The sequence below is a fragment of the Carettochelys insculpta genome, chromosome 16, assembly GCF_033958435.1.
Source record: "Carettochelys insculpta isolate YL-2023 chromosome 16, ASM3395843v1, whole genome shotgun sequence".
Taxonomy (NCBI): Eukaryota; Metazoa; Chordata; order Testudines; family Carettochelyidae; genus Carettochelys; species Carettochelys insculpta.
Window position 1 is genome coordinate 27,127,379 of NC_134152.1, and position 25,774 is coordinate 27,153,152.

The following is a 25,774-nucleotide window of genomic DNA, read 5'->3' on the forward strand; positions in this document are numbered from 1 at the left end:
AGATCTGAAAGTCACTGGACAGTCTGACTTCCTGTGTAAAACATAGGAACAGCCCCCTCCCTGCTCCTACCCTGGTGGCTTACAACTCCTTAAAGGTAACTAGTTTGTACAGCAAATCTCTTGCTCACTTACAACAGATCTCTAAATTATGAGTATGTGGTTGTTACGGTGCAGAGAAGTGTGAACAATAACCGTGTTTCCATGTGATCCCTCAATCCCTTTTCTCACCAAAGAGAGGTCGTTGTGCTGCCCTTGATCCTCTATGGGGGCATACTGGGAAAGGTACACCAAATAAGCACTGATGGTCTGAGGATCTGTCTCCATGTGGATGGCCTGGAATGAGGTTTTCCAGTTAGAGACCATTAGACAACAGGAACAAGCGCTGCTAAGTCAGGGAACACTCTTTATCCCAGTACACATACTGAACCAACACCCCTTTGGTTCAATTCAGCGTCAGTAGGGCAGAGACACCCTCCCCTCACAGCAGGCCATTCCTATCCCAGCCCCACACCCTCCAATGCCTCCAGCTGCTGCCAGGCAGTTTTACCTGTTGCAAGGCAAGAGATGTTGTTGCCCTGACACTGTCAAACAACGGCAGCCTCGGCAGGTCTCTTAGCAGCCACTGGTATCCCTGCAGGAGTTCAGAGTCACCAGAATCTTCCTCCATAGGGTGATCTTTTTCTTCTCCATCATGCAGTCCCCCTTCAGAGAGCACCAAGGACAGACCCTGCAGGGAGCCGTATAATGGACACAGCTCCATGTATACGATGCAAGAGCTGGATCGGCATTTTACACTGAATCATCAACCAAGAACTCTGCTGTGGAAACAGAGCTTTAAACTTCTTCCACCAACAATGTGAAGTGACGTGTATGCACCACAAGAAACATGGACTCCGGGTCACTGGGACTGGCCATTTGTGTTTTGCAGAACACAGGTGGTGTCTTTGCGGCCAAGAGCAATGATCAGCTTGGTACCTTTAGGGAGCCCTTGAGATAGGCTACCCAGCAAGACTGGCCAACAGTCCACGTCGTTTCACTGTATTGAACCTGGCCAGAAGGACTGAACTCTGCAGCCCTGCTAGAGCAAAGATAATAGCAAAGCACCAGTGTCACTCATGACTTCCAGGAAAGTGGGGCAAGGAGAGCAGGAAAAAAACGAGGAACATCATCGCCTTTAAACACGTGTCATCCTCCAACCCAAATCCTGTCTGAACCTGTGTGTGTGTGACATTGTCTGTCATTCCAGCAAGCCAGTTACCTTCTGTTCTTACCTTCATGGCTAGTACTCGGGAGGCCACCTGTGAGGAACTGAGGCGTCGCAGGAAGTAGTCCAGCACCTCACATGTGGTCTGCTCATCAGCTCTGGGACCCAAAAGCAAATCCTGCAGACGTCCAAGCAGCTGTCTCTGCTTCTGCTGTCTCTGAAGAGAAAAGGCGTCTGTTCAACGAGGCAGCCGAATCAGGGCACTTAAATCCCTGAACCAACCAAACAACCCCAGAGGCACCTACCTGGCGTTTCTTGGCCCGCTGCTCTTTACTTTCTCCTTCCTCCTCTTCCTCCCCTGAGGCAGATTCATCTGCTGCATCATGCAGGAGGAACTCACAAAGGCATTGCACCGGAAGAACATCCAAGGAGCCCTCACTGGACTGGACCAGGTCTGCTAGCCATGGCATTGATTGGGATGAGGCCTAGGGAGCAGGACAGACCTAATGAAGAACCAGGATTTCCTGCATATTTACTATTTTACTAACTGGTGAGGGTCTCCCATTAGTTCTTGAGCAGTAAAAGGCAACTTCCCACCCCCCCCACTGCTCCCTGCGAAGAGAACTAAGCCACATTTCCTTGTATCTGACTCATCTCCTGCTGTCGCTCCCTCCTAGTCCAACTAACCCAGGTTTCAGACCACTGTGTTACTGAGGTACCTCCCTGCAGCAGTGCCCATGCTTCCTCCAACCTACAGAGAGGCCAAGTCCAGACTCCCAGATCCTCTGGAAACTCACCTGCCTCTGAATAATGTTGAGGAGGAAGTCTGGATGGCGGCTGCGGCACAGGAGGTGTCCTAAGCGAAGGGACTGATTTAAGCTCTTCACCTGTTCCAGGACATGTGGCGGAGGTCTCCGGGGGGGTCCCCTATCACAGAAACATGCAGACCTTACACACAGCTAATCCCACCTTGACATCACCATATAAAAGCCGCACGTGTGGCAGAAGAAGTAAGGAAGCATTCTAAATCAAGAGGGTACATCCCATTTTCCATCCATCCTCTTTCACCTTAGCCAGTCACTAATACCCACCACCCTGCACCCACCTGAAAGCCTCTACCAGGGGCTCTCTTCCTCCAAGTGAGCTCCTCAGCTTCATTTCTGCCTGCCTGGGGATGCCAATACTAGGGTGGGACAGCCTGATTGTACCGGAGTGATGCAGACTACTCACTGGGGGTCCAGACTGGTGAGCTGGGACAGCAAGAGGCTGCTGCTCTCTGTAATAGTCTGCTTTGTAGATGCAGCAGCCAGATGGCCCTCAAATGCAAGAATCTCCTGCTTTTCCCGCTGGGATATTTGGAGCTCACGATTAATCATCTCATTGCGGGTCTCCTCATCCGTCAGGGTGCAGGGGGGATAGGAGTAATTACTGGGAAGAAGAGGCACAAAAATTATTTGACGTTCTGTGCTATAAATACAGTTTGGAGCAAAGAGTAAAAATACCACAACATTCAACTGGACAACAAGAAAATAGGAACAGTCGTGCCAAATGTGCATAAAAACACGAGGCCCTTCCCAATAAGGTGTGCCAGACACATCCCCTGCTCCCACAGTCTGGCTTCACTGCTGAGTCCTGACAGCTGAAGGAGGTGCACTTGCTTTTTCTAGGTTCAGCCACAGCTGCTGTCAGCTGGTTTCACCTCCTTAAGTTGCGTGCCCTACCTCATCTCTCCCTAGTTCTCAGCCAGAGAAAGGAAGAAGCCAGCAGGTGTAAACAGTTCAGAAATCTGTTCCCTTCAGGAGACAGGTGAAACTGAAAGAGCTGAATAATACTCACTTAGTCATAACCATTTCCATGAGCATCTTTAGCGTCGGATACTCCTCCCAGGCAGCCAACCCTGCAACCCAGAAAAGGGCATTCAGGGGATTAGACACTAGTGAGGATGTTTGACAAGATGTGCACAGATCATATCACACTCAAGTACACTCACACAGAATTAGGGCATTTGCAATCAGTCTGTCGCCCATCCGTGCCCCACATTCACTGTATGCTCCACACAGCATCTGATCCAAATCTCTTCGAGACATCCCCACACCCTGACCCACAGAACTCTGCTTACACAGCACCAGCATGAAGCCATGCAACAACAAACTACACCCATCTTCGCGTGTATCTACAGCACAGCCCCCTCCTGTGACACACACCAGGTGCACTGGTGCTCTGAGAAAGGCTTGCTACTCACCAATATTTTCAGGGTTGAATGCAGCCACTACAAGCAGAAGAGGCCAAGCCTTCCAATAGAGGGTAGAGATGGCTAGATTTGGAGGCTGATACCTGGAAAAGGCATTGATAGAACCAAGTTATTTCTATTCAGAGTTGCGTCGTCTAAACACTAGAGACATTGCTTCTGTGCTTAGTTTTTCACTGTTTGCATTCAGCATTGTCAGAGCCCTACAGATACAGCAGTGTGTGTGTATGGAGACCTGGAAGGATCAGGAGCAAATAACCACAAAGGCATACAGGTCAGACCTCCTCCAAAGGGAAGTCCCTGCCAAGCCTATTCACTGGGAATCAGCTACAGTTTTCAGATCCCAACCTCTGCTCCCAAGGAATTCCCACCAGATTAAATCATTATTACCAGTCTACTCTAGGGAAGAGTGACAGCAATTCTGCATATAAGGTAAGCAGTGGATTAACTCTGTAACTAGGAGTTTCACATTTACAAGTCTTACCCTGGGGGCAGCTGGATGTTCTCTGGATGATGGTAAGTACACAGATTTAAAACTGCATCAATCAGTTGGATTCTCTCCACTCTCAGGACCTCTACATCTGAAGTGGAGAGAGAACAAACAAGCTACGACATGGGTACTGGGCTGATTGTTAATTAATTGTGCTGATAAATTGTACTAAAAAAGTCTAACCTCAAATGATTCTAGTAGCACAGGTTCTGATGGGGGTGTTATGGCTTTAAGAATAAGCATGACATTTATGGAAAATCAGTATATACCAATTAGCTATATACTGAGTTTTTCAGCTAAAGATGAGGTTTAAATTCTTAGATTAGGGAAAACATGCTGATCCTTGTCACTGGCTTGTTAGGGGACCTTCCCCTTGGCCCTGCTATGTATGGAGCTTGGGGCTGGGGAGCGATAGCTTGGTGGTTTGAGCACTGGCCTGCTAAACCCAGGGTTGTGAGCCCACTCCTTTAGGAGGCCATTTAGGGATCTGGGGCAAATGGATTAAAAAAAAAAAATCTGTCAGGGTTGGTGATGGAGACTGGACTCCACGACCTCTCCAGTTCCCTTCCAGCTCTATGAGATAGGTTTGAAATATTTTTTTTTTTTTTTAATATGGAGATATACCTAACAAGCCCTATACTATTTATTTCTAGGGAACAGATTTAGTTTTCTAGAAAATTAGTAACAAATCTGGTGGTTTAGGAATTCAAAAGACGTAAGACGTGCCCTTCAGTTTAGATCTGTTGTCTAACTTTTCTAGGCTCATCTAGCTTACAAATGATTGATTCAATACATGAAATAAGACAGCATTAATAATAAATACACAAATGAAAATATGGCTCAACCGTACATCTACTGTTTTCACTTACATTAGGTAGCTTTCAACTACACTTTTGTGTTTCCTGTTTAATGTCCAGTGTACGCTGTGTGCTTTAGAGACACATGTGAACATGACTTTGAACTCTGCCCTGGACACATTTACAAACACTCAACACGTACAACTCAGATCACCTGGTTCTAGTCTTCTGAGTGAGAGCCAGGTTGACAGAGTTGGTAACTACCTTTGGTTGTCCAGAGGCTATTGCCCAAATGTGTAGGTAATTTCTCACAAGTCAGTACTGTGTACAAGTTGCAAGGCCAAAAGAATACTTCAGTAAATCACCCTGACTATTTTTTAGGGCTTAGAATATTTTAATTATTCTTTTGTGCTCTACACACAAACTAGTTAGAATTACTGACCGAAAATGTGTTAGTTTTCTGTGAGTAATAACAACCACAGTACTTACCCAGGGGTGTTTAAGTCCTTTTGCAGATGGAGAAAGATGGCAGGGAGATGAGCGCTTGGCCAAAAGCAAGAGACTGAGCCAGTGGCAGAAAGTTCCTGTCTCCTAATCAGGTATCTCAAAAACTAGATCAACATACTCCTTCCAAGTGCAGTGCAGATACACCTTCAGCCCAGAATGATTGGAGCTGATAGTGTCAGAGGAACGGTGGTATACAGGCACTGGAAGCTCTCTCCAACTGTGTGGAGGGGGTCAGGCTACCTGCTCTCGATAGGACAGGAACTGCTAGGGCACCCGCCCACAGCCCTGCCCAGCATTCCTACCATCTGCTTGCACAGCCGCCGCCCGTTTCACCAAGTGGTCTGCAAGCTCCATGGCGTCAGCAGGGCCGAGGGGAAGATCCCGTGACAAGCCAATGACAAGGATCCGCATAAGTGTGTCTTCGAGGATGGGCACCTCAGAGCACAGGCGGAGAAAGAAGCTGGGAAGGAGAAATCAAGAGGAAGCCATGACTCCCCTGCTCAAGGAAGGGGAACTTTCCTGATCACAGCTGGGGCTGGGCTAGTATTGCTCGTAGAACCAGCATGAGCCAAGGAGAGCCATGACAGCCCAGGTTAACTCCAGGAAAAATGGCTGCACCCTCCATCCCAGTGACGTAGGAGAACAAGCCCCCTTCCAGAACATGGTGTAGTTTGCCCACTGCAACTGAACTTTACAGACTCAGGCAGTCTTCAGCTCCCCAGCACCCCACACAATGCAGGGCCATCCTCCCCGCAGTTACAGCACCAACTCCTCTGGAAACCGGGGGAGGAATAAAAAGGAGAGGTGGAGACTGAAGAAACCCCATCCTCTCTGAGTACCGACAGATAATGAAAACCTCAGCCAAGACAGATGTAGGAAACATCCTTATGGAGAGCTTAGGCGAGCACCAGGGACATCTGGTTTCTTTTCTCCTTGCTGGCACAGCTCTGCCTATGGACACGCAATCAAAAGCCCGGTGTAGGCACTTACTTGCGGTCACTCTCAGGGGGCCAGTTGTCCCATTTGTAGTAGGTCTCTGGCTGCTCCGTGAACAGCACCTTGTGGAGACTGCAGAAAGAAAGAACCATAATGGGGAGAATTCTTTTTTTTTTGCAACCCTCTCTCCCCCCACACCCAGAGTGAGAACTGAAAGGAGGGGAATGGGGAGCTGTACAGATTGGAGCACAATACAATCCACAGAGGAATATATGACACAGGTAGCAGCCAGGTGAGCTTCCCCACACTGCCCACATGCCCTGACCTGGGAGGATCCCTCTCCGGCAAGAGAAAAGCTCTGCCAAGACCAGCCGGGGAAAAGTTAGCACCAGTTATAATGGTGATGAGCAGTGCAACATACACACAGTCTTCAGTGCTCCCAAGGAGATCGCCAATACCCATCGCACGGGAAGAGATTACTGACCTCGGCTGACCTTTCGGTCCTATTACCAATTCCTCAAAAGAGCTCATCTCCTGTAATGTGTTCTTGCCTCCAAGGGCAGAAAGCCTCTGACAGAGAGCACTATGTGGTCTCCACTTCGAACAAATATTTCCACATTTTAGGACCTTTCCCTAGATTATCAGATCAGCTCTAAAACCCAGGTCCAAAGGGGACATCTCTGACAGCAGTGAGGTTTGGGTAGAGGTGCACATGAACTCACAAAAGGGGAAGCAAATGCACTTCTGTAACGTTAGGGCAGAGCCTTTCTGCCGCTTAGTTGCTGTGGGAGAGGCACTCCAGTTGCACTGGGGGCACTCGCACTGTCTCTCCATAAAACGTTTAGCAGAGTCCGTGATGGGATGGGGTCTTTAGACTAGGTTTGCTTGGAACCCCTCTATTCAAGCGAGCCTCATACCAGTGCACATAGTCCTTCGGAGCCAGTTTGCTGATTGATGGAACGACTGTGTGGAGCCACCAGACAGCATCTCGCTGGATGGCAGCAATCTGGTTCTGGAAGGAGCGCAGCACCTCCAAGTCTGAAACAGACATACAGTTGGGTCAAGAAATCTGCACGTATTTCACAGCTCCCTGCGGAAGTTGGGGATGGCAGTTATGAACAAACAGCTCACAAACAGATGGCTCCAGAGAGTCAGCAGTGCCTAACCTGGACATAGGCCCAGGACACTAGAGCAGCTAACTAACAGCACCCGCCACTACTAACAGCACACACACTCGGTAGCAGAAGGGACTTTCTGGTACTACCCTGGGGTACTACAAAAGACATGGGACATTTAGTGGCAATACTAGGATGTGGCAAAGATACACGCAGGCAGCAGCTTTTCTTTTAGCTCAAATAGTTGGCGCTCAGGTATTTTATCATTTTCACAGCTGCTCCATGACACCAAATCCAGGTTTCAGAGCTGTTTTTCCCTTTTCTTCTTTCTTCCGCCCCTGCACAGATCTCCCAGTCACTGTTTTCCATGGCCATTACAAGCATTTCTGCTCTGAGTGATTCTCAGAGTTGGCTGTGCATCCAGCTGATATTTATTAAGAGGTTGCCCATCACACCCCAGCTCCACCAGCCAGGATTCTAGGGTTCCTCTCCTGCACCCCCTGCAAAGTGGCCCTGACACCAGCACTTCTGGATGTTCCCTACCCCACATGTCCCGTCTTCAAAAGAATTGAGGTTAGGAAGCTTACTCTTCTTCTCTCCTTTGTCCCATGCAATCCCAGCCTCCTTCACCTGAGCGGTGATACCGAGCATCATGGAGACAGCCAGCAGGTCAGTTATGTGGATGACAAACCGCTCCTAAAAACAGATCATTGTAGTCTGTGACAGCTCATCTGCACCCAGAGAATGAGTGCCCATCCTCCAAAAGTGCACCTGCACTCAGAGATGCCCATAAAACCATGCAGAGTGGAGAGGCACTGCAGGGGCCAGTGAGGGGGTACTGGGATCAGAGACAGGAAGGAGGGCTCGTAAGTCAAAACAGCAAGGACAGGGACTGGAATATGGCCTCTAAACTGTACGTAGCCAAGCCATACAGACAAGGGGATGAAACACGTTCCTATGAGCAATGTCATGGGGGAAATAAGCAAGAGAGGAGAATAAAAAAGCCATACAGAACAGGAAGGAGAGCAAAAGAGCACCATATGGCGGAGTCACACCATCACAGAAAGCAGACTGCCTCAGAGTCCCTCAGGACACCAGTAAGACTGCTGGAATGAGAACCAGCAGTAGCACAGCACAATGAGGTGGCACCTTGAATTCCATGTCTGTATACTGGGCCTCCTTCCGCTCCTGCATGAGCCCCAGGCAGAACGCCTGGAAGTTGATCTCATGTTTCGTCTGCTTGATGATCTCTCGCAGCAGTGCCCTTGAGGCCCGCAGGTAATCCTCCTTATTAGTCAGCAGATCCTGGAACACCATCGCCAGGAACTAAGGCCAAGAAAGAGAAACCTTTAGCACACAATATTCAGCACCAACATCCATGGACAGAGAATAGACCCTCTGAGTCCTTGGTGTTACTGCCACACCAAGGCCGGAACAAATTCACTGGGGAGCTTTAATGGGAGAGCCACAATCAGAATGTTTCTCCTGAAGACGACAACACCGCTCAAAAGGTTTGGGAATTGACACTGCCGCGCACCTTTGTTTCAAACAACCATGTATGCAGACTTCCAAACAGGGAATCATCAAGGAAACACCTGTGCAGTCAGGGAGACGTCACTAAAATACAGATCCAGTTTAGCCACTCTGTGTGTACTTATCACAGACAGATCTCTGCGCTGCTGGCAACCTCAAGCACTATGTCACTTCAAATCCCCTTTACACAGGTGGCAGCTTCAGTGGCCACGGTGTGAAGTTCCTGGAATCAGACCTCTACCAAAAACAACCTCCACCTACAGCTCTAACTTCCATTGAGCGTGAGGAACAGACTACTGCTGCTCGTTACCCAACCCCTACTTTCTGCGTCAACACCTGTGACAAGAGTCCCAGCTGTCATGGTGATAACACCATAGTCCTTACCTTGGGGGCTAGCTCCGAGCTGTGCTGTAGCACTGTGTAGAGAACCTGCATGTTGTTAGGGTTTCTTGCATTTGAAAGTTCATTGAAAATCACAAACTTGACCATGGTGCCAAGGTTGTCCCTGTGAGCATTTAGCAGCTCCCTGTGAAGAGAATCAAGACTTAGCAGAGCATCCTAGGAATTGGGATTTCTTACAGCTGGGCACACAGTTCTACCCTCTCGCTTCACATAACAAAGCATGCAGAAAAGGGAAACCTCCCCATATCCTTCCAGCAGACAGAAAGGCCTGTCAGACAATCACTCGCTTAGTGACACTCAAAATTCCATTTACCCTCACAGGGAATTCTCGGAGCGCATTCAATCGGCCCTCCCTTCCAGTTCTTTAAACTGGAGGTGGGCCCCTTTGTCAACACACCCAGCGCACTGCATTCAGACTGTCACAAATGGCCAATAACCTGCTTACCTGACACACAGCATGTAGTGGTTGAGAAGGACTTTGGGTTTAAGACGGATTTTGATCAGGTTGGATATGACCTCCATGTCTTCAGAGCCATGGGTGTTGCAGTTCATACAGACCGACATTAACAAATCCTGGGCTGGTCTGGTCAGCTACACAGTAAGACCAGAAAGAGTCAACCACCAATTGTTATCACAGACACCAAAGTCAGCAATTTCTAGTCCTAGGGGTCTGGACTTTGAACTAGTTACAGTATCATTACAGTCTGGCTGGCCAGGAGAAGGTGCCTCCAACACTCTTACCTTTGGGTTCTGCAACCACATCTCAAGCCTCTGTACAGCCATCAGCCGGACTTCTTTATAGCCACAAGTAGCTGTAAGCAGACGAAGGAGATTCCTGGAGACATTATCCATTGGCTGGCGCCGATTGAGCTGGTCCCGCAGCATGTCCAAGACGTACTCTTCCACGCTCTCCGCAAGGTCATCATATCTGAGGTACAATAATCGCATGTTTTCTCACTTCCCCACTTCTCCTCTACCTAGCGTGTGGTGAAACACTTTTCACTCATAAGCAAGCCCTGGAGCATATGCGCCCCTCAGCAGCACGGACAACTAAACACTCTGGTCTCCAGGAGTTGGCACAAGCCATTCTAATGGCACTGTGTGGTGTCTGGGGAGACCATGTCTCTTGGGTGTGTTACAGGACAGCTGGTTGGGGGACGCTCCCACCTATAAGCTTTGCAAGCGTGGTTTCTGGATTACAAGTCAGCATAGAGAGCAGCAGCGCCGAAAGGCCTTCTGGTTGGGGAGGGTAGGAGCACTATACCTGGGCATAAGCTGTCCCTCCTGCTCCGGACTCATCTTCTCCTCTGCGATTAGCAACTCACTCTGGCTGTCTTCCTCCTCTGCCATAGCCGGGTGAGGGCTGCTCCCTAGAGACCAACACACAATCACAAATGGATGTAGTAACTCCTTGGCAATACCCCTTCCAAGCAACCTTTCACTAATACTAAAGGATTCTGCTCCATGTATCCCCCCGCAACATCTTCTACTCAAGAAGTCCTTCTACCAGCAACCTTCCAGTGGTGTTTAGCCATACCTTGTCACTGCTTCCCCCACAATCTTCTAGGTGGATCTTTCAGTGTGTTGCAATGCTGAGAGGTGAACCCAAATCCCCTCTACTTCCCTCACAAATGTGACCTTCCACCCCGGTGGGTTCTTGCGTTTCTTGAGGAAGGGGTGAGCACTAGTGAGCACGTGAGGTGGCTTGTTTCACTAAAAAGGAACATGCTGCCGAATCCATGTAAGCCCCAACCAAAATCCCTTCTGATGAGCTGTTACTAGATTATCAGGCTAAAAACATCCTAAGTTCTGCAGCTCTCCTCATCAACCACCTCAGCTCCATTGCCCAGGCACCCCCTAACCTGCACTCAGATCGCCTCCACTGCGGCCAGCCTCCCCATGCAACAGCATGCTCTTCGGGGGCATCTTTGTACTGAAAGCTGTCTGGATGTTCTCCACAAACGTCTTGCAGTGTGGGCTGTCCACCCAGATGCGCTCTCCAAGTGAGTCCTCAATATAAACCTGTCAGAGGGCAAGACACAGAGTGTAAACGTGAGCAATGGCGATCTCTACTAATCTTCAGTACTTACCTGGCCTGATTACTGAGATACATGCACGCCTCACAATCCGTCATTCATATTCCCCACAGCCCTCTGAGGTAAAGCGGGGCTATTATGTCATCGCATGATCGGAACTGAGCCCTAAAGACACTCACCCAAGGTCACACAGGAAACCTGTGAGGAGGCAGGGAATTGAATCCAGGTATCCTGAACCCCAGGCTGGTATCCTAACCACTGGGAAACCCTTCTTCCCCTAAACTGTGGGCATCCTTTCATAGCTATATTACATCAAAATATTTACGTCAGGTACTGCCACTGACTTGTGCATTTGTAGGTTTCTTTGTAGAGGTTTCTGTAACTTTTGTTTTTTTTATGGATAGGGTTGTTAACCCTAAGCCAACCCCTTTTACCTCAGGGAGAGGTGATCCAAATTTGTCTGGTCTCTACTGTTTGTCTTGTCCCGTTTGGGTGACCCTTCCAGGAGCTGTAGCTCCCGCTGGCATAGCTTGCTGGGTCCTTGACACACACTAACCCTCACCACGACAAGGAATGCACCACGAGGTAGCCAGGACAAGGACCTAGCACACTAAAAAGTCTTCAAAACACAAGCTAGACATTCATAAACAGATGCATGAGGTACATCCTTCACATCAAATGGCAAGACTTGGTCACAAATGAGGAGCTTTGAAACAGAGCAGGACAAGAACCAATTCACAGTGAAATCAAGAGAAGAACGAGGGGATGGCTTGGCCACACTCTCAGAAAACCATCAACCAGCACAGTCCATCAAGCTCTCCAGTGGAACCCGCAAGGGAAACACAAAATAGGAAGACCTCGGACAACGTGGAGAAGGTCTACTGAGATTGAAGAACAGCAGCTGGGGTACTCCTGGAGCCAGCAGAAGTTTTGCCCCAAGACAGAGTGAAATGGAAGAGATTTGTAGATGACATATACTTCAGGCAGAGTACACAGGTTAAGCAGCAGTACTGCCACTGAACTAACAGACCTGCTCCCGTAGCTCTAGCAGCAAAATCTTGTGCTTTTAGACCCAGAGATACTGGGTTCAAGCCCCAGGGATGAACCAGCAAAGGAGCACCACTACACAGGGATGCACAATCAGAGAAGCAGTGCATCTCAGAAGGGAAAAGAGGAAGGCTAGGGAGAGGTAGGAGCATCTCAGTGTTGAATGGAAACACAGCTGTAAACCTTCGTGTGAGATGGAGGTCCCTGTTTCTCAAGCAATCTCCCAGCACAGGCACTGGCCCTCTTGCACATCTGCTCCCACCTCAGGTAGTTACTCCTCTTCCCTCTCCCCAAAGCAATGACCCTTCTCCCCTCTACAGCACCATGGGGCAGAAGGAACAAGCCTTCTACTCCTTTCCAATGTCACCCTGCTCTCCCCTACATGGTGACAAAATCAATTAACTTGGCCGGCTCCTCTTGTCCCACCCACCAAGGCATGACCCAAGGGGAGTGGGCTCTCCCCTCAGCGCTCAGGTACCTTGACAAAGATCTCTGGCCAGTTCTCATCCTCTTCATAAGCTGCCATAAGAAGGTTACAGGCCAAGACAGACACCAGGCTGTTCCCTTTGGCTTTGAAGTTGATGGAGGCATCTCTCCGGAGGAGACTGCACAGTGCCTGGGGAAGGTCAAACAAAAATCAAACCCTCAAGAGCTGGAAACAAGGGATGGAAACAGAGGTGAGAGAAGGAACACTCAGAGCAGCACAGTACACAGTTCTCAATTAGGCTGAATGAATGCAGCAGTGATTCCTGGCACCAGGGCAAATGTCACTGTGCTCAGAGGGTGGCCAATCTTAGCACAAGCATGTCAGTCTTGGGAGCCCCTGGTGCTCACAGGCCGGCAGCACAACATGGTGACATCTCTCATCAAACTTACTAAGCAAAACAAACATGGCTCTTACCTCAATCACTCCTTCCGTAGCAAATATATTGGGTTTGATTTTTGCCAGGTACATTAGACTCAAGTACAACGTGGGGTCGGGCTTGGCTCTGTTCATTTTCAGCTGCTTCACAGCTCCACACAGCACCCCCTCAATGCGGTCATCATTGCCCTCTGCTTCAGCTGCCTCAATCTCATCCACCAGCACAGTGGGGACAACTGCAATCACAGACAAATAGCTGTCCATACTGAGCCCCATGCAGCCTGAAGAGTGTGGAATGGGATCCTGGTAACTTTTCCCCACCCATGCAAACTAAAGACTCCTGTCCTCTTTTGCCTATATTTCTGGATATCTCTTGCTTTGCCTCTCTCTTTTTGCTGAACTTTACCCCCATTACTACATCAAACACCAGGGAGCACAAAGACTTTCTGCAAAATGACATGCATGATACAGGTCCCTGGAGCTTAGATTAACATGCACAGTTGCCGCCCAACATGTAAACTACATAACAAAGAGGTTAAAAAAAGAGCTGTAAGGGGTCAATGAACACCCAGGAAGAGGCCTTTTCAGTACTAGAGAAGGAGCCATGTTAGTCTATACACTATCAAAACATAAGAGCAGTCAAGTAGCACTTTAAAGACTAACAAAACAATTTATTGGGTGAGCTTTCGTGGGACAGACCCACTTCTTCAGACCATAGTCAGACCAGAACAGACTCAATATTTAAGGCACAGAGAACCAAAACAGTAATCTAAGTTGACAAATCAGAAAAACAATTATCAAGCTGAGCGAATCAGAGCGCACGCGCGCGCGTGCGTGTGTGTGAAAGAGAGAGAGAAGAATTAGGTTAAGCCAAGTATGCCAAAGAGCCCCTATAATGTCCCAGAAAGTCTGCATCCCGGTTCAAACCACGTGTTAATGTGCCAAATTTGAATACGAAAGAGAGTTCAGCAGCTTCTCTTTGTGAAGCAGACTGGAAATTCTTCTTCAATAAAAAAGAAGGGACCTTATTCAATCAGACGCCTTCTGAGCCCCCGCCTGGATTATTCTATTTACTTCCCAAAATCCACAAACCTGGAAACCCTGGACACCCTATCATTTCGGGCATTGGCACCCTTACTGCTGGACTATCCAGTTATGTTGACTCCCTCCTCAAACCCTATGCCACCAACACTCCCCGCTATCTCCAAGATACCACCGACTTCCTGAGGAAATTACAAAACATCGGAAAAGTTCCTGACAACGCCATCCTTGCCACTATGGATGTAGAGGCTCTGTACACTAATATTCCACACAAAGACAGATTACAAGCAATCAGGAATACCATCCCTGATGTCAACACAGCCAATCTGGTGTCTGACCTCTACAACTTTGTTCTCACCCACAATCATTTCTGATTTGGGGACAATTTATACCTCCAGATTAGTGGAACTGCTATGGGCACCCGCATGGCCCCACAATATGCTAATATATTTATGGCTGACCTGGAACAACGATTCCTCAGTTCTCGTCCCCTATTACCCCATCTCTGCTTAAGATACATTGATGACATATTTATGATTTGGACCCATGGTATAGATACTCAAGAAGAATTCCACAGAGACTTTAACAATCTGCACCCCACCATCAATTTATGCCTTGATTACTCCACGCAAAAGATACATTTCCTGGACACTACAGTATAAATCAAGGATGGCCGGATCGGTACCACACTGTCCTGGAAATCCACTAATCGCTATACTTACCTACACCCTTCTAGCTTCCATCCTGCACACATAACTAGATCCATTATTTACAGTCAAGCCCTTAGGTACAATCGCATTTGCTCTGATCCAACTGACAGAGACCAAAAACTACAAGATCTCTGGCAAATATTCATAAACTTGAATTACCCACCAGGAGAAATAAAAAAACAAATCGACAGGGCCAGACGAATACCCAAAGACCAGCTACTCCAAGAGAGGCCCAAAAAAGCCAACAGAACAGAACACCACTGGTCATCACCTACAGCCCCCAACTCAAACCACTGCAACACATTATTAAAGACCTACAACCTATCCTTAATCAGGATTCCACACTCCAGAAGGCCCTAGGTGACAGGCCTGCTCTCTCCTACAGACAACCTCCCAACCTTATGAGGATTCTAATCAATAGCCACAGTCTATACTGCAGGAATACCAGTCCTGGGACTTTCCCTTGCAACAAAGCCTGCTGCCAGCTTTGTCCACATATCTATGCTGGTGATACCATCACTGGACCTAACCAGGTTAATCACAAAATCACGGGCACATTCTCATGCTCCTCAGCTAACACCATATATGCCATAATGTGCCAACAATGCCCAGATGCTTTGTATATTGGACAGACTTCAAACTCTCTTAGACAAAGAGTTAATGGGCACAAAACAGACATCAAAACTTTCCTGATCCACAAACCAGTTAGTCTACATTTTAATTGAATGGGCCATTTTGTTAACCACTTAAGACTCTGTGTTTTATTGAAGAAGAATTTCCAGTCTGCTTTACAAAAAGAAGCTGCTGAACTCTCTTTCAGATTCAAATTCGACACATTAACATGTGGTTTGAACTGGGATGCAAACTTTCTGGGACCTTATAGGGGCTCTTTGACATACTTAGCTTAATCTAATTCTTGACTCCCCCCCGCCCCTCTGCTCTCTGATTTGCTCACCTTGATAATTTTTTTTCTCATTTGTCAATTGAGATTACTGTTTTGGTTCTCTATGCCTTAAATATTGAATCTGTTCTGGTATGGCTATAGTCTGAAGAAGTGGGTCTGTCCCACGAAAGCTCACCTAATTAATTTTTTTTTGTTAGTCTCTGAAGTGCTACTCGACTGTTTTTTCTTTTCAGTACTGGTATTGGACAGCCAACAGAAGTCAAAAATGAGAGAAACAGGCATAAAAAGAACAGGGCCAAAAGCAAAATTCCCTGCCCAGCTGGAGATATAATTAGATAGAATTCAGGAGGCAGATTCCTGCCCATAATTACAATATTAGGGCGGAAAGCCTGCAGAAACAGCAAACCCGCTTTGCACTGAGCACTTGAAACGTTAAGTGTTACACCCGCCCCCCATGGGCTTTATGCCAGAAGTGAGAGCACATGGAATTCCCCAAGCACCATCATACAGACCCCAAAGGATGCTCAGCTCAAATGCTACATGGAAGAGCTGGATGCTACTCTACCTCCTCTCTCACAATCACACAAACCCAAAGTAGAAAGCAGGCTGTTACTTTACCTTCAATTGGAATCACAGATGGTTCCTTTATGGAGGGTGAAATGGCCCGTTTCTCAGCCACTGCTGCCTCTGCCAGGCGTCCCAAGGCACTCAGGGGAGGTGTGGAGGAAAGTTTGGGACGTTTAGTCAATCCTGTCAGCCCAGAGGTGCTAGATAAAGCAGCGGAACCCTCCCGTTTACGCTCGGAGGGCAATCCAGCTGGAGTTGGCTTGAGCAGTGTGACTGCAGCTTTGGAGTCATTGGCCTGGCCTTTTGACCCCAAAGCAATAAAATCTCCGGGTGGAGGATGAGCTACAAAAGGAAAACAGGGAAGATGACACTAAGTCAGAAATCTCCATTCCCTCCCTTGGGCCACAAACCCACTTAGCACCTTGAGCACTCCAGGCCTAGGGACAAAATAACGCTGAGAAACAAGCCAAAGCAAATTTCACCTGGAGACTGGCACAAGACAGGAGCTCACACACAGCTACCAGCCCTTCAGGGACCCAGGGAATGGGCGCCGACAGCCCCATTGAACATCAGCCACCTAGTCTGACTCCCACTGTTACAACAACTTCTCTGTCTCCCTGCCAGGCTAATGACCAATAACCCCCTAAACCCAGGCTGCTCCGATTGGACCCACCATGCTGGGATCCCAAGGCTCCCCCTAAGCTGCCGAGGCAGCAAGACCTGCCCGACCCCTTTCCCTCCCACCCAGGTGGAGGCCCCGCTGCCAGAACTAGCGCTTACCCGAGGGCTTCGGCACGGCACTGGGGCGGCGAACTGGTGCCTGCTTCGGGCGATTCATGTCGCCGGGGCCGCTGTGCCACCTCCTCACCTGCAGGAAGCAGAGACGTGAGATGAGTGTGGGGGAAGGCCCGGGCTTGTACAACCACACACCCACTCCCGGCCACAGCCCCTCCACTATCCCAACCCCTCCCCCCCATCCCCCTTCAGCCCGCCCCCTCCCTTCACCCTGCCCCCTCGTCAGCCACCCCCCCTTTCAGCCATTCCCCCCGCCCCCCCGTCACTCATCCCCCACAACCCTCCCCCCACCATTCACCCAGCTCCCCGCACCGGGCTGCACCCACCCAGCGCTCAAAGCCACGCTCGCTTCCACCGGAACCGGAAACTGCTTCTGTCACGCTGTGACCCGGAACCAAAACTCAAGCGGCCGCATTCCTCAACCCCTTGGCGCCGGAGGGCGCTGGGGCGCTCGTGTCGCGGCGTTTGTCGGAGCGCCGGAGGAACTGCAGCCCCGCGCGCCGCCCCCTAGCGTCCAGCAGCGGCAACGGCCGCCGCGGCCACTGACTCCCTCCCGCGTCACACACACACTGGCCGCCCGGAGGCGTTGCCACCTGGTGGCCGGAGCGGGAACCTACACGTCGGCTGACCGCGAGCCGAGCCGCAGTGGGACCGCGCCCCCTGGTGGGCAGAGTCGGAGGTACACCCCCGGCCGCAAGGTCGCTGCGCCCCGTTGCTGGGCAGCTCCGAGCCCGCGGGATCCTCCCGGGCACCCGCCCCAGAGAGCCCCGGCGCTGCGGGGACCGGACAGCAGCCGGGGCCAGGGAGCTGTGCAGGGCCCGGCCGAGCCCAGCCTGGCTGCACGGCGTCCAGCCCATACCCAGCAGTGTGAGCTGCTCGCTCCCGCCCCTGCTGGGAGGCAGAGCCCTGCAGCTGCCCAGCACCCAGAGGGGCCAAGTGATGGGGTGGTGCCAGGCTCAGTCCCGCAGCCGACGCAGACAGGTGCGGGCTGTGCTCCAGCGAGGCAGTGGGGGGGCGGGGGCTCGCCCCCCAAATACCTCCCCCTCCTGGCTGCTAGGTGCATAGGCAGGTGGTTGGCCCTGCAGCTGTGGCCACATGGCAAGGGGCCAACATAAGCAGTGCTCCCATGTCCCTCTGCCCTCCCAGGAATGCCACCCCCAGCAACTGAGCAGCTGTGCCTTAAGTGACCCACCCAGGGTCACGCCAGGAGCGCACTGCAGCTGGCTGCTGACCACCCAGCTCAGCCTAAGACCAGCCCTTCCCAATGGCACAGGGCTAGCAGGGGAGCTTCCTCCGTGCATTGCACACAACTGCAGAATGAATCTGCACCCTCAGGGCTTCTGCCATTTCCTCTGCTCTGCTCGTGGTGTCTGTCGCACAGGTCAGAGTCTGTTACATGGACCTGCTGGGCCAGGGTGACCCCATTGGCTCAGCGAGGCTTATTATTGGCATCCAGGTTGTGCCAAGGACCTGTCGAGGATCACAGCCCAATGTGCTGGTGTCACTGCCCACAGGTGGACTCAGACGCAGAAGCCCTGGAGCTCAGTGCAAGAGCTTCTAAAGTTGGAGCTAAAACTCAGCTGGCTTTTACCTTCAACTGTAGAGGCTGCTGCACTAAGCTCCCTTGTTGGAGTCTGCCATGGGCGGTTACCCTGGCACCACGCAGACCGGCACTAGAAACAGGCCTAAGAAGTGCACCATCTGCATCACAACAGGCAAAGGGGGCAGGAGGGGAGGCAGCAGTAACAGTGACGTGAGTAGGTCACCCTCATGGGCTGGACACAGCCAGGCCCCAGGGCATTGCAGGCAGGTGGTTTGTGCAGTCAATGCTGGGACAGACCCTACCTCAGAAACAACAGCCAGGCAGCAGTCACCTCCACTCATCTTTATTCCTCTGGAATAGAGCAGCACGGGAAGGAGCATTCAGGGCCCTTTCCCTTACCTCCCCCATGGCACAGACAGTTGGCTCGCAGCTTCCTTCTGAAAATCCCTCCCCTGTTGTTAGTGCTGAGGCTGTTTCCCAGAGTGCAGGTGTAGCTGCTGGGCCGAGGGAGAGACCTGGGGCCCCAGGGAGCCCTGCATACACTGGCGCTGCCAGCAGTGCTCCCCCCACTTGATGCAGGGACACTGGGCGGGAGAGGGGCTCATGCTAACACAGCCGGCCAGTCGCTGCCCGGCACAGAAGGCAGCACGGGCTGGTTGTGAGAGCTGGTCGCAGGAGGTGTCGGTGACTGGAGACAGGCAAACAGCCTCACTGACCGGAGCTTTTCATCAGCCTCTGCGGCCACAGTGCAGGGCCTGGGACAGCCGAGTCTTTAAACACAAACCCTGCATCGAGGGCTGAGGCAGCGCATCTGCGGGGGAGCTGGTCTGTGCTGCCAGGGCAAAGGCGAAGGCAGGATGGGGAAGGCAGGCTGTGCAGCCCTGCTGAGCTCAGGTGCAAACCAGCCGTGCAGTCCAGAGGCCCTGTCCAAACTTACGCAGGCAGTAACCAGAGCCGAGCTGGGACAAAGAGCTGCGTACCCTGCAGGTGCGCACACACACAACGCAGAACAGAACCTCGCCGCTCCCCTCACACGGGTGCACACGGATGGAGCTGCCTCCAGAGCCCAGCTCCAGCTCTGCCATCCCAGGCGCATGCGGCGGTCACAGCCAGTGGATGGAGAATCCCTGGCTGAGCTTGAGGCTGAGGTCGCTCACCGTGAGAACCTGTGGGGCAGGGAGAAGCTTCAGGCCTGACATGGGCGAGTGGGCCCCGTGCAGCACACAGCGCCGAGCTGGACACACACTGGTGGCTGCAGCATGCGCCGTGCTGCCATGGGATGTGACATCCATTGGACTGGGGTGGGGAACGCTGCAGGCTGGTGGAAGGGGGCAGGGCGGGGTGATGGGCAGAACTACCTGAGCAGCTGCACCTGCCCATCAGTGAATACCTCTGAGCTCTGTGCAAATAACCGGCTGAACTGGAGGGGCCCCCTGGAACCAGCTCCCTGGGGCCTGAGACACAGTGAACCAGGCAGCTCTGGGAATGCGGCCCAGGCTCGCGGACTCCCATTGCCCCCTGTAACCACTAACAGCCCTTCTCCTCTGCCAGTTCCCCCCGCTCCCGCATGGGCCTGGGCCAGAGCAGGGAGCAGCGCCAGGCGCTCGTAACACCCTGGGCAGGGCGCTGGAGTGAGTGCCTGTCCCTGTGTGCCTCACAGCCGGAGGCAGAAAGCCTGGGGCTGCAGGGCAGAGACCTGGTCTTGTCAGTGAGAGCAGAGAGCATGTGGCTTGGGAAGGAGCTGGGCGGGGTAGGGGTGGCACAGGGCCCTGGCAGGGGAAGGAGCCAGCGGGGAGGGGCGCACTGCAGGAATGGCCTTGGGGGGTCCAGATGGGATGGGCACAGCAGACACTGGCAGGGGAGGGGCGCACCAGGCGCTGGGTTACCTGGTTGTCCAGGTAGGAGAAGGGACTCTCTTTGCCATTGACGGTGACTCTGCTGGGCTGCTCCCGGACCCCGTAGACACTCAGCCTGTCCACGGTGATGTAGGTGGCTGCCACATTGGAGTGAAGGACCGTGGAGGTGAAGACGTTCTAGGTGAGAGGAGGAGAGGTAGGGCCGGCAGTTGCCCAGACTAGGTGGGTGCTGGTAGCCACAGCCAGAGCCTCCGTGCCTGCACCCAGGCCTGCTCCTGTTGGCTGCCCCCACCACACCATTCAAATCCAGGCTACTCCGCTCCCCAGGCACTGAGCCCTGCATGCTTCGGTAGAGGGCACCAGCCCTGATCCCAACTCCCCTGCTGGCCAGCTGCAGAGCTCCAAGTCTGCACTGCAGACTGGAAGGAGCAGCACTGGGCACTCAGGGGTTTGGCGGGCAGGGCCAGTGAGCGGGATGCTGCACCCCGCCAGCAGCCCAGGCAGCGCCAGCTGGTGGGGGAGAGAGCAGGCCTCTGGCTCTGCAGGGTGGACCAGTTGTTCCCACGTACCCGCGTGACGTTGAACACCAGGTAGGAGTAGTCGCCCCTCTCAAAGGTGTCCAGGCTCTCTCCGTCATCCCAGAAGAGGTCCCCCCAGGCGCTGGCATTCTGGGACAGGGCTGCAATCAGGCGCAGGGGGTTCCCACTGCTCACCCAGCTGGTGCTCCCAGGTTTCTGGGGTTCAAGAGAGCAGCTGCAAGGAGGCTCCCTGCCTAGCACCCCTCGCTCTGCCAGTGTAGGGGACTGGGCACAGGGCAGGCAGGGCAGTGAATACGCCAGAGTACAGACAATGGCACCGACCGCACGGATCCTGCCCTTCTCTCACAGTGGTTTTACAGCTGTTTGCACCTAAGGAGGAGACCCAGGAAAGCTCCTGACCTAGACCCTAGAGGGGCCTCACCTCCTAGACTGTGTCCCAGGCAGGGTGAGCAACTCTCCTGATGTGCCCTGGGGCCGAGTTGCAGGCAGCCAGATCCCAGGCTCTGCAGTGCGAGAGGATGGTTATTCCTGTGCCCCAGGGCGGTGTTCTGGATGCAGTTTGGCAGCACTGGCTAGTGACCTTGTGAGAGCTCCAGGAGCAGCGCTGGCAGGCTCCCAGGAAGAGCTGAGCCACTCACAGGGCGACTAAAACAGTGCCGAGTCTTGAGGGCTTCCTGACCTGCAGGAAGGGGGAATATGGGCAGGACTCACAGCTCCCCCCACCCCCGGCCACTCCTCCCTAAGGATTTAACCAAGTCCCAAGCTGGCACCTGCTGGGCCTGCCTGTCTGCTTGGCGCTACCATGGGGCTCAGGCCAGCTTGGTGCACCATGGCCACAGAGCACAACCCTTCCGGCCTGCTGGTGGAGGCGGCAGGGGAGCAGCCTCACCTGGGTGGGGAGAACGGCGCCCTCGCGGATGTGCAGGTTGATGTGGTCCAGTGGAGCGGCCATCTTCAGGCTCTCCCCGCTGCTGTTCATAGAGGAGCCCTGCGGAAGTGGCAACAGACGTGGGCAAGAGGGAGAGGCCGTCTGCCCACGGGTCTGGAGAACACCACCCTGAGGCCAGGGGCACTGGCCAGGCCCATATTCACCCCAAGTGTGGGGCAAAGGGAGCCCAGGCCACAGGCCCTCTGACACACCTCAGGCCATGGGCACCAATGTCCTCCACACACCCAGCATGGGCATGCGAGGTGGGGCAGTGCGCATCATGGGCACCAGTCCAGGTCTCAGACGCACGGCGGGGGGACATGGAGGCAGGAGCGCAGACCCTGAAGGGCAGGAGGGAGCGCGCAGGTGGGCATGTGGCGATACAGAGGGCCGGGGGAGCACAGAGGTGGTAGTGCACACGCACGCTGGGGCAGGGGGAGCGCAGACACACGCCCAGAGCTGTGCAGGGGGCACAGCAACACCTGGGGTTGGGAGCGCGGATGCGCGCTTGGTGCAGGCGAGAAACCTTTAGCTGTTGGGGCCTGCCTACCCGCTTAGGCAGGGGAATGCTGGAATCCCTCTTTCCCTGCTCCCAGCATGCACTGCTCCTTACCGTATAATAGTCATACCACACCCCCCTGGGGAAGTAGCCAATCACAGAGTCCACTCCAGGCTCCAGCACGGGCGTCACCAACAGGCTTCGCCCCCACAGAAACTGCTTGTCGATCGAGTACGTCAGCCTGTCCTGCGGAAACCTACAGCAAGAAGGCGGCACTTTGGAATGGCCCACTGATGCCTCGGGGCCCTGCAGCACCCCCAGACTGGCGTTCAAACCACAGTACGGCCCCACTCCACTCTCTGCCTGCTCCGTAGCACCACCACGGGGGCGGCGACTGCCTGGAGATAAGTGTCACCGCAGGCTGTGGCTTCAAGCCTGCTTGTAGAGCCACGGCAGCGGTTTTCATGGCTCCTGTCTGTGAGTCAGAAGGCAGGAGACGGTGTCCTCACACAGCGTGCAGGGGCCCATGGGTAGAGGGGAGAGTGAAGGCGAATGGAGGTGACGGGAGAGGGAGGCTGGCATGCCCAGCAGGGGAACAGAGGTGGGCTGTGCCCAGAGGGAGAGGGAGGCCAGCGTGCCCAGCAGGGATTGGGGGCAATGTGCCCTGTGGGCTGCTGGCGGGGCAGGAAGCCATCCCATGCCAGTGTGACGAGTTTCTTACTCAAAGAACAAGGGTCGCGCCACGGTGTGGCCCTGCAGGTGTGCCCGGTGGAAGAGAGTGTAGAGGAAGGGCAGCAGGGCATAGCGCGTTAGCAGCACCTCCTTCATGGCCGTCCGCACCACCGAGCTGAACGCCGCTGGGTCCTGGGCCTGAGCAGTCCAGACAACAAGAGCATTAAGAGGCAGGACAGATGCACAGACAGGCTCTGCAGAGAAGGGGCGACCAACACCACTTGCTCCTTCCCAGCAGCAACCATCCCCCTGTGTCTTCCTAGCAGTGATCTCAGCCTGCTGCTGTGGGCCCTTTCCCCATTCAAGTGCCACCTTCCAAGGAGAGCACCAACCCTGCAGCCCCGCCCCGGGTGCTGCAGTCCCTCAGGAGGGGGCCGCCCTGTTACCTTTTCATTCTGGACATTGTGGTTTCGGGCAAAGGGGTAGAAGGCTCCGAGCTGCATCCAGCGGGTGCACAGCTCCTCTGTGGTGGTGCCTGAGAAGCCACAGATGTCCGCCCCAACTAGCGGGATCCCGAAGAGGTTGAAGCTGAGCACCCCTGCCAACAGAGAGACATGGAGTCCAGGAGGAGCCAGGGATGCCTTCAGTGGGGCTCCCCTGAGCTGAGTAGGCCCAATACTCAGACTGTTGCACAGACTGCAACACACTCCTGGCTGGGGGCGTGCCAACATCTCACCCACCGTAGGACCAAACAGCTGCCACCATGCCTGGAAGCGGGCAGTCAACTCCCCTCCCGGCCAGTCCTGAAGCAGCAGTGCAGACTCCCTCAGCTGCCCTCCCAGACAGGAACAGGGAAAGTCTCCATCTCAGTGATATGATGCAATTTCCCCTGGCTGTTGAATGAAGGCGCCACTGCCCAGCATGTGGGAAGGGAGGAGCCACCAGGACCAGGGAAGGTGCTGGCCAGTCTCTGAGGGGGATTCAGTCCCCAGGGGGTGATGGCTGGCATCTGTGAGAGGCCTGCCTGTTGCTGGGAGAGCCACTTACCTGGGATTGACAAGTACATGTCCTTCCACTGGCTCCTGTTGTCACCGAGCCAGTGTCCTGAGTACCTGCCCTGGCTGGGGAAGGTGGAGCGAGAAATCACAAATGGGCGTTTCCCTCGGATCTGGATCAAGGCACTGAAAGACATGGAGGAGATGTGGGCACCGAGAACAGCCAGGGCGGGCAGGCGTAAGACTCAAAACCAAGGGCGCAGCCAGTGCAGTGTCTGAGGGTAGCAGCCTGCCCTTTCCCCATGCCCTGTGTAGCTCTGAAACCCAGCCATAGCCCAGCGAGGTGAGGGAACCGCTGGAGGACCAGCCAGCCCAGCCTTGTCAATAGCAGCTGCATGAAAACCATGGAGGACCCGGGCTCTGAAGTGCCAGAACTTCCCCAGTGCCACTCCAAACTCCATGAACCGAAGAGCTGGGGATGCTTTCCCCAGGGCCATCCCTTAGGGTGTCCAGGGCCCTGCGCAACACTATTAAACTGGCACCCTCTGCCGAACGGCAGCCGGGGGTGCGGAAATTATTTTAGAGATCTGATTTTATAATCTGCAGCAACAACCTAACGAAGTATTTTTTAACCGAATTTTAAACTCGAGTCCGGCTGACTCTCATTGGCTTCATTAGCCCTCGAATGGCTCTTTCACGGGTTCTGCTAATTGGTCTGGCAGGATTTTTGCTTTTAAGTTAGCTAGACCCTTGCCAGAGTTAGACCCTCAACAGCAGCCACACAACAAGGATAGGACGGGGCAGATGGGTGGACACTGAGACCCAGCGGTGCCCCAAATTTCCAGGTGCCCTTCGCAACTGTGTATTCTGCATATGGGTAAGGGCAGCTCTGCTCTCCCTTCACCAGCCCCTGGGGCTTGTGGCACAACCCCCTCCCCGCCACACACACATTGCCTGTGACCGGGGCTTGTGACACAACCCCCCATTGCCTGTGACTGGGGCCTGTGACCTGGGCTCGTGACACAACCCCCTACTGCCTGTGGCTGGGGCTTGAGACTCAGCTCCCCCCCCCCCCATTGCCTGTAACTGGGGCTTGTGACACAACCCCTCCCCATTGGCTGAGATTGAGGCTTGTGACACAACCCTGCCCCCGGCTGTTACTACAGCACAGGCGGGCGGAGCATTTCGCCCCCGGAGCAGCAGCTCACACTGCAGCCTGGAGTCAGCGCGCTGGGGACAGACCAGCCCCCTCTGGGCAGGTTGCCTCATGCTGGCCTCTCGGACCCAGTTCTACAGAGCCATTCCCTAACGCAGGGCTCGAACCCGGGCAAGGGAAGCCCAGAAACACCAGCCATTACCTAGCGGTGGCTTTGGCTTCCATCAGCCCATAGAGGTTGTGGAGGTTGTAGTGCACAGAGGCCCTCTGCTTCGCCGAGGCACACACGGTCTTTGCAGAGAGGGACCCACCCAGCACGGCTGATGGGGAGGGAGAGAGGCCGTGAGGAGAAGTGTCAGGCAGCACAGAAGCCACCAAACACCTGCACCCAG

The 25,774-nt window shown here is 53.2% G+C and overlaps 2 protein-coding genes across 10 annotated transcripts in view; both read right to left on the bottom strand.

Annotated features, from left to right (window-relative positions):
- Window positions 1-17,581, bottom strand: part of INTS1 (integrator complex subunit 1) — a 39,630-nt gene extending 22,049 nt beyond the window's left edge. For 2 of the 4 annotated variants that reach the window (XM_075010488.1, XM_075010487.1), the window contains exons 1-24: window positions 17,521-17,579; window positions 17,180-17,267; window positions 16,451-16,741; window positions 13,217-13,413; window positions 12,794-12,931; window positions 11,095-11,254; window positions 10,497-10,602; window positions 9,974-10,160; window positions 9,678-9,823; window positions 9,215-9,356; window positions 8,447-8,623; window positions 7,885-7,993; window positions 7,100-7,220; window positions 6,237-6,314; window positions 5,549-5,706; window positions 3,937-4,033; window positions 3,447-3,538; window positions 3,041-3,101; window positions 2,435-2,632; window positions 2,002-2,131; window positions 1,510-1,689; window positions 1,272-1,421; window positions 548-727; window positions 229-333 (exon numbers count right to left, since the gene is read on the bottom strand). In XM_075010488.1, the coding sequence (XP_074866589.1) occupies window positions 229-333; window positions 548-727; window positions 1,272-1,421; window positions 1,510-1,689; window positions 2,002-2,131; window positions 2,435-2,632; window positions 3,041-3,101; window positions 3,447-3,538; window positions 3,937-4,033; window positions 5,549-5,706; window positions 6,237-6,314; window positions 7,100-7,220; window positions 7,885-7,993; window positions 8,447-8,623; window positions 9,215-9,356; window positions 9,678-9,823; window positions 9,974-10,160; window positions 10,497-10,602; window positions 11,095-11,254; window positions 12,794-12,931; window positions 13,217-13,413; window positions 16,451-16,741; window positions 17,180-17,237 (3,261 nt within the window). In that variant the 5' untranslated portion in view covers window positions 17,238-17,267; window positions 17,521-17,579. Of the gene's footprint in view, window positions 1-228; window positions 334-547; window positions 728-1,271; window positions 1,422-1,509; window positions 1,690-2,001; window positions 2,132-2,434; window positions 2,633-3,040; window positions 3,102-3,446; window positions 3,539-3,936; window positions 4,034-5,548; window positions 5,707-6,236; window positions 6,315-7,099; window positions 7,221-7,884; window positions 7,994-8,446; window positions 8,624-9,214; window positions 9,357-9,677; window positions 9,824-9,973; window positions 10,161-10,496; window positions 10,603-11,094; window positions 11,255-12,793; window positions 12,932-13,216; window positions 13,414-16,450; window positions 16,742-17,179; window positions 17,268-17,520 lie in introns of all 4 variants that reach the window. The other 2 variants (XM_075010489.1, XM_075010490.1) reach the window with 1 other exon arrangement.
- Window positions 17,582-19,064: 1,483 nt separating this feature from the next.
- LOC142021517 (lysosomal alpha-glucosidase-like) overlaps window positions 19,065-25,774 on the bottom strand; it is a 33,169-nt gene continuing 26,459 nt past the window's right edge. For all 6 annotated transcript variants that reach the window (XM_075010399.1, XM_075010400.1, XM_075010403.1 and 3 more), the window contains exons 12-20: window positions 25,585-25,702; window positions 24,279-24,412; window positions 23,678-23,829; window positions 23,281-23,429; window positions 22,674-22,815; window positions 22,022-22,120; window positions 21,163-21,327; window positions 20,624-20,770; window positions 19,065-19,903 (exon numbers count right to left, since the gene is read on the bottom strand). In XM_075010399.1, coding sequence (XP_074866500.1) covers window positions 19,841-19,903; window positions 20,624-20,770; window positions 21,163-21,327; window positions 22,022-22,120; window positions 22,674-22,815; window positions 23,281-23,429; window positions 23,678-23,829; window positions 24,279-24,412; window positions 25,585-25,702 — 1,169 coding nt within the window. In that variant the 3' untranslated portion in view covers window positions 19,065-19,840. The remainder of the gene's footprint in view (window positions 19,904-20,623; window positions 20,771-21,162; window positions 21,328-22,021; window positions 22,121-22,673; window positions 22,816-23,280; window positions 23,430-23,677; window positions 23,830-24,278; window positions 24,413-25,584; window positions 25,703-25,774) is intronic.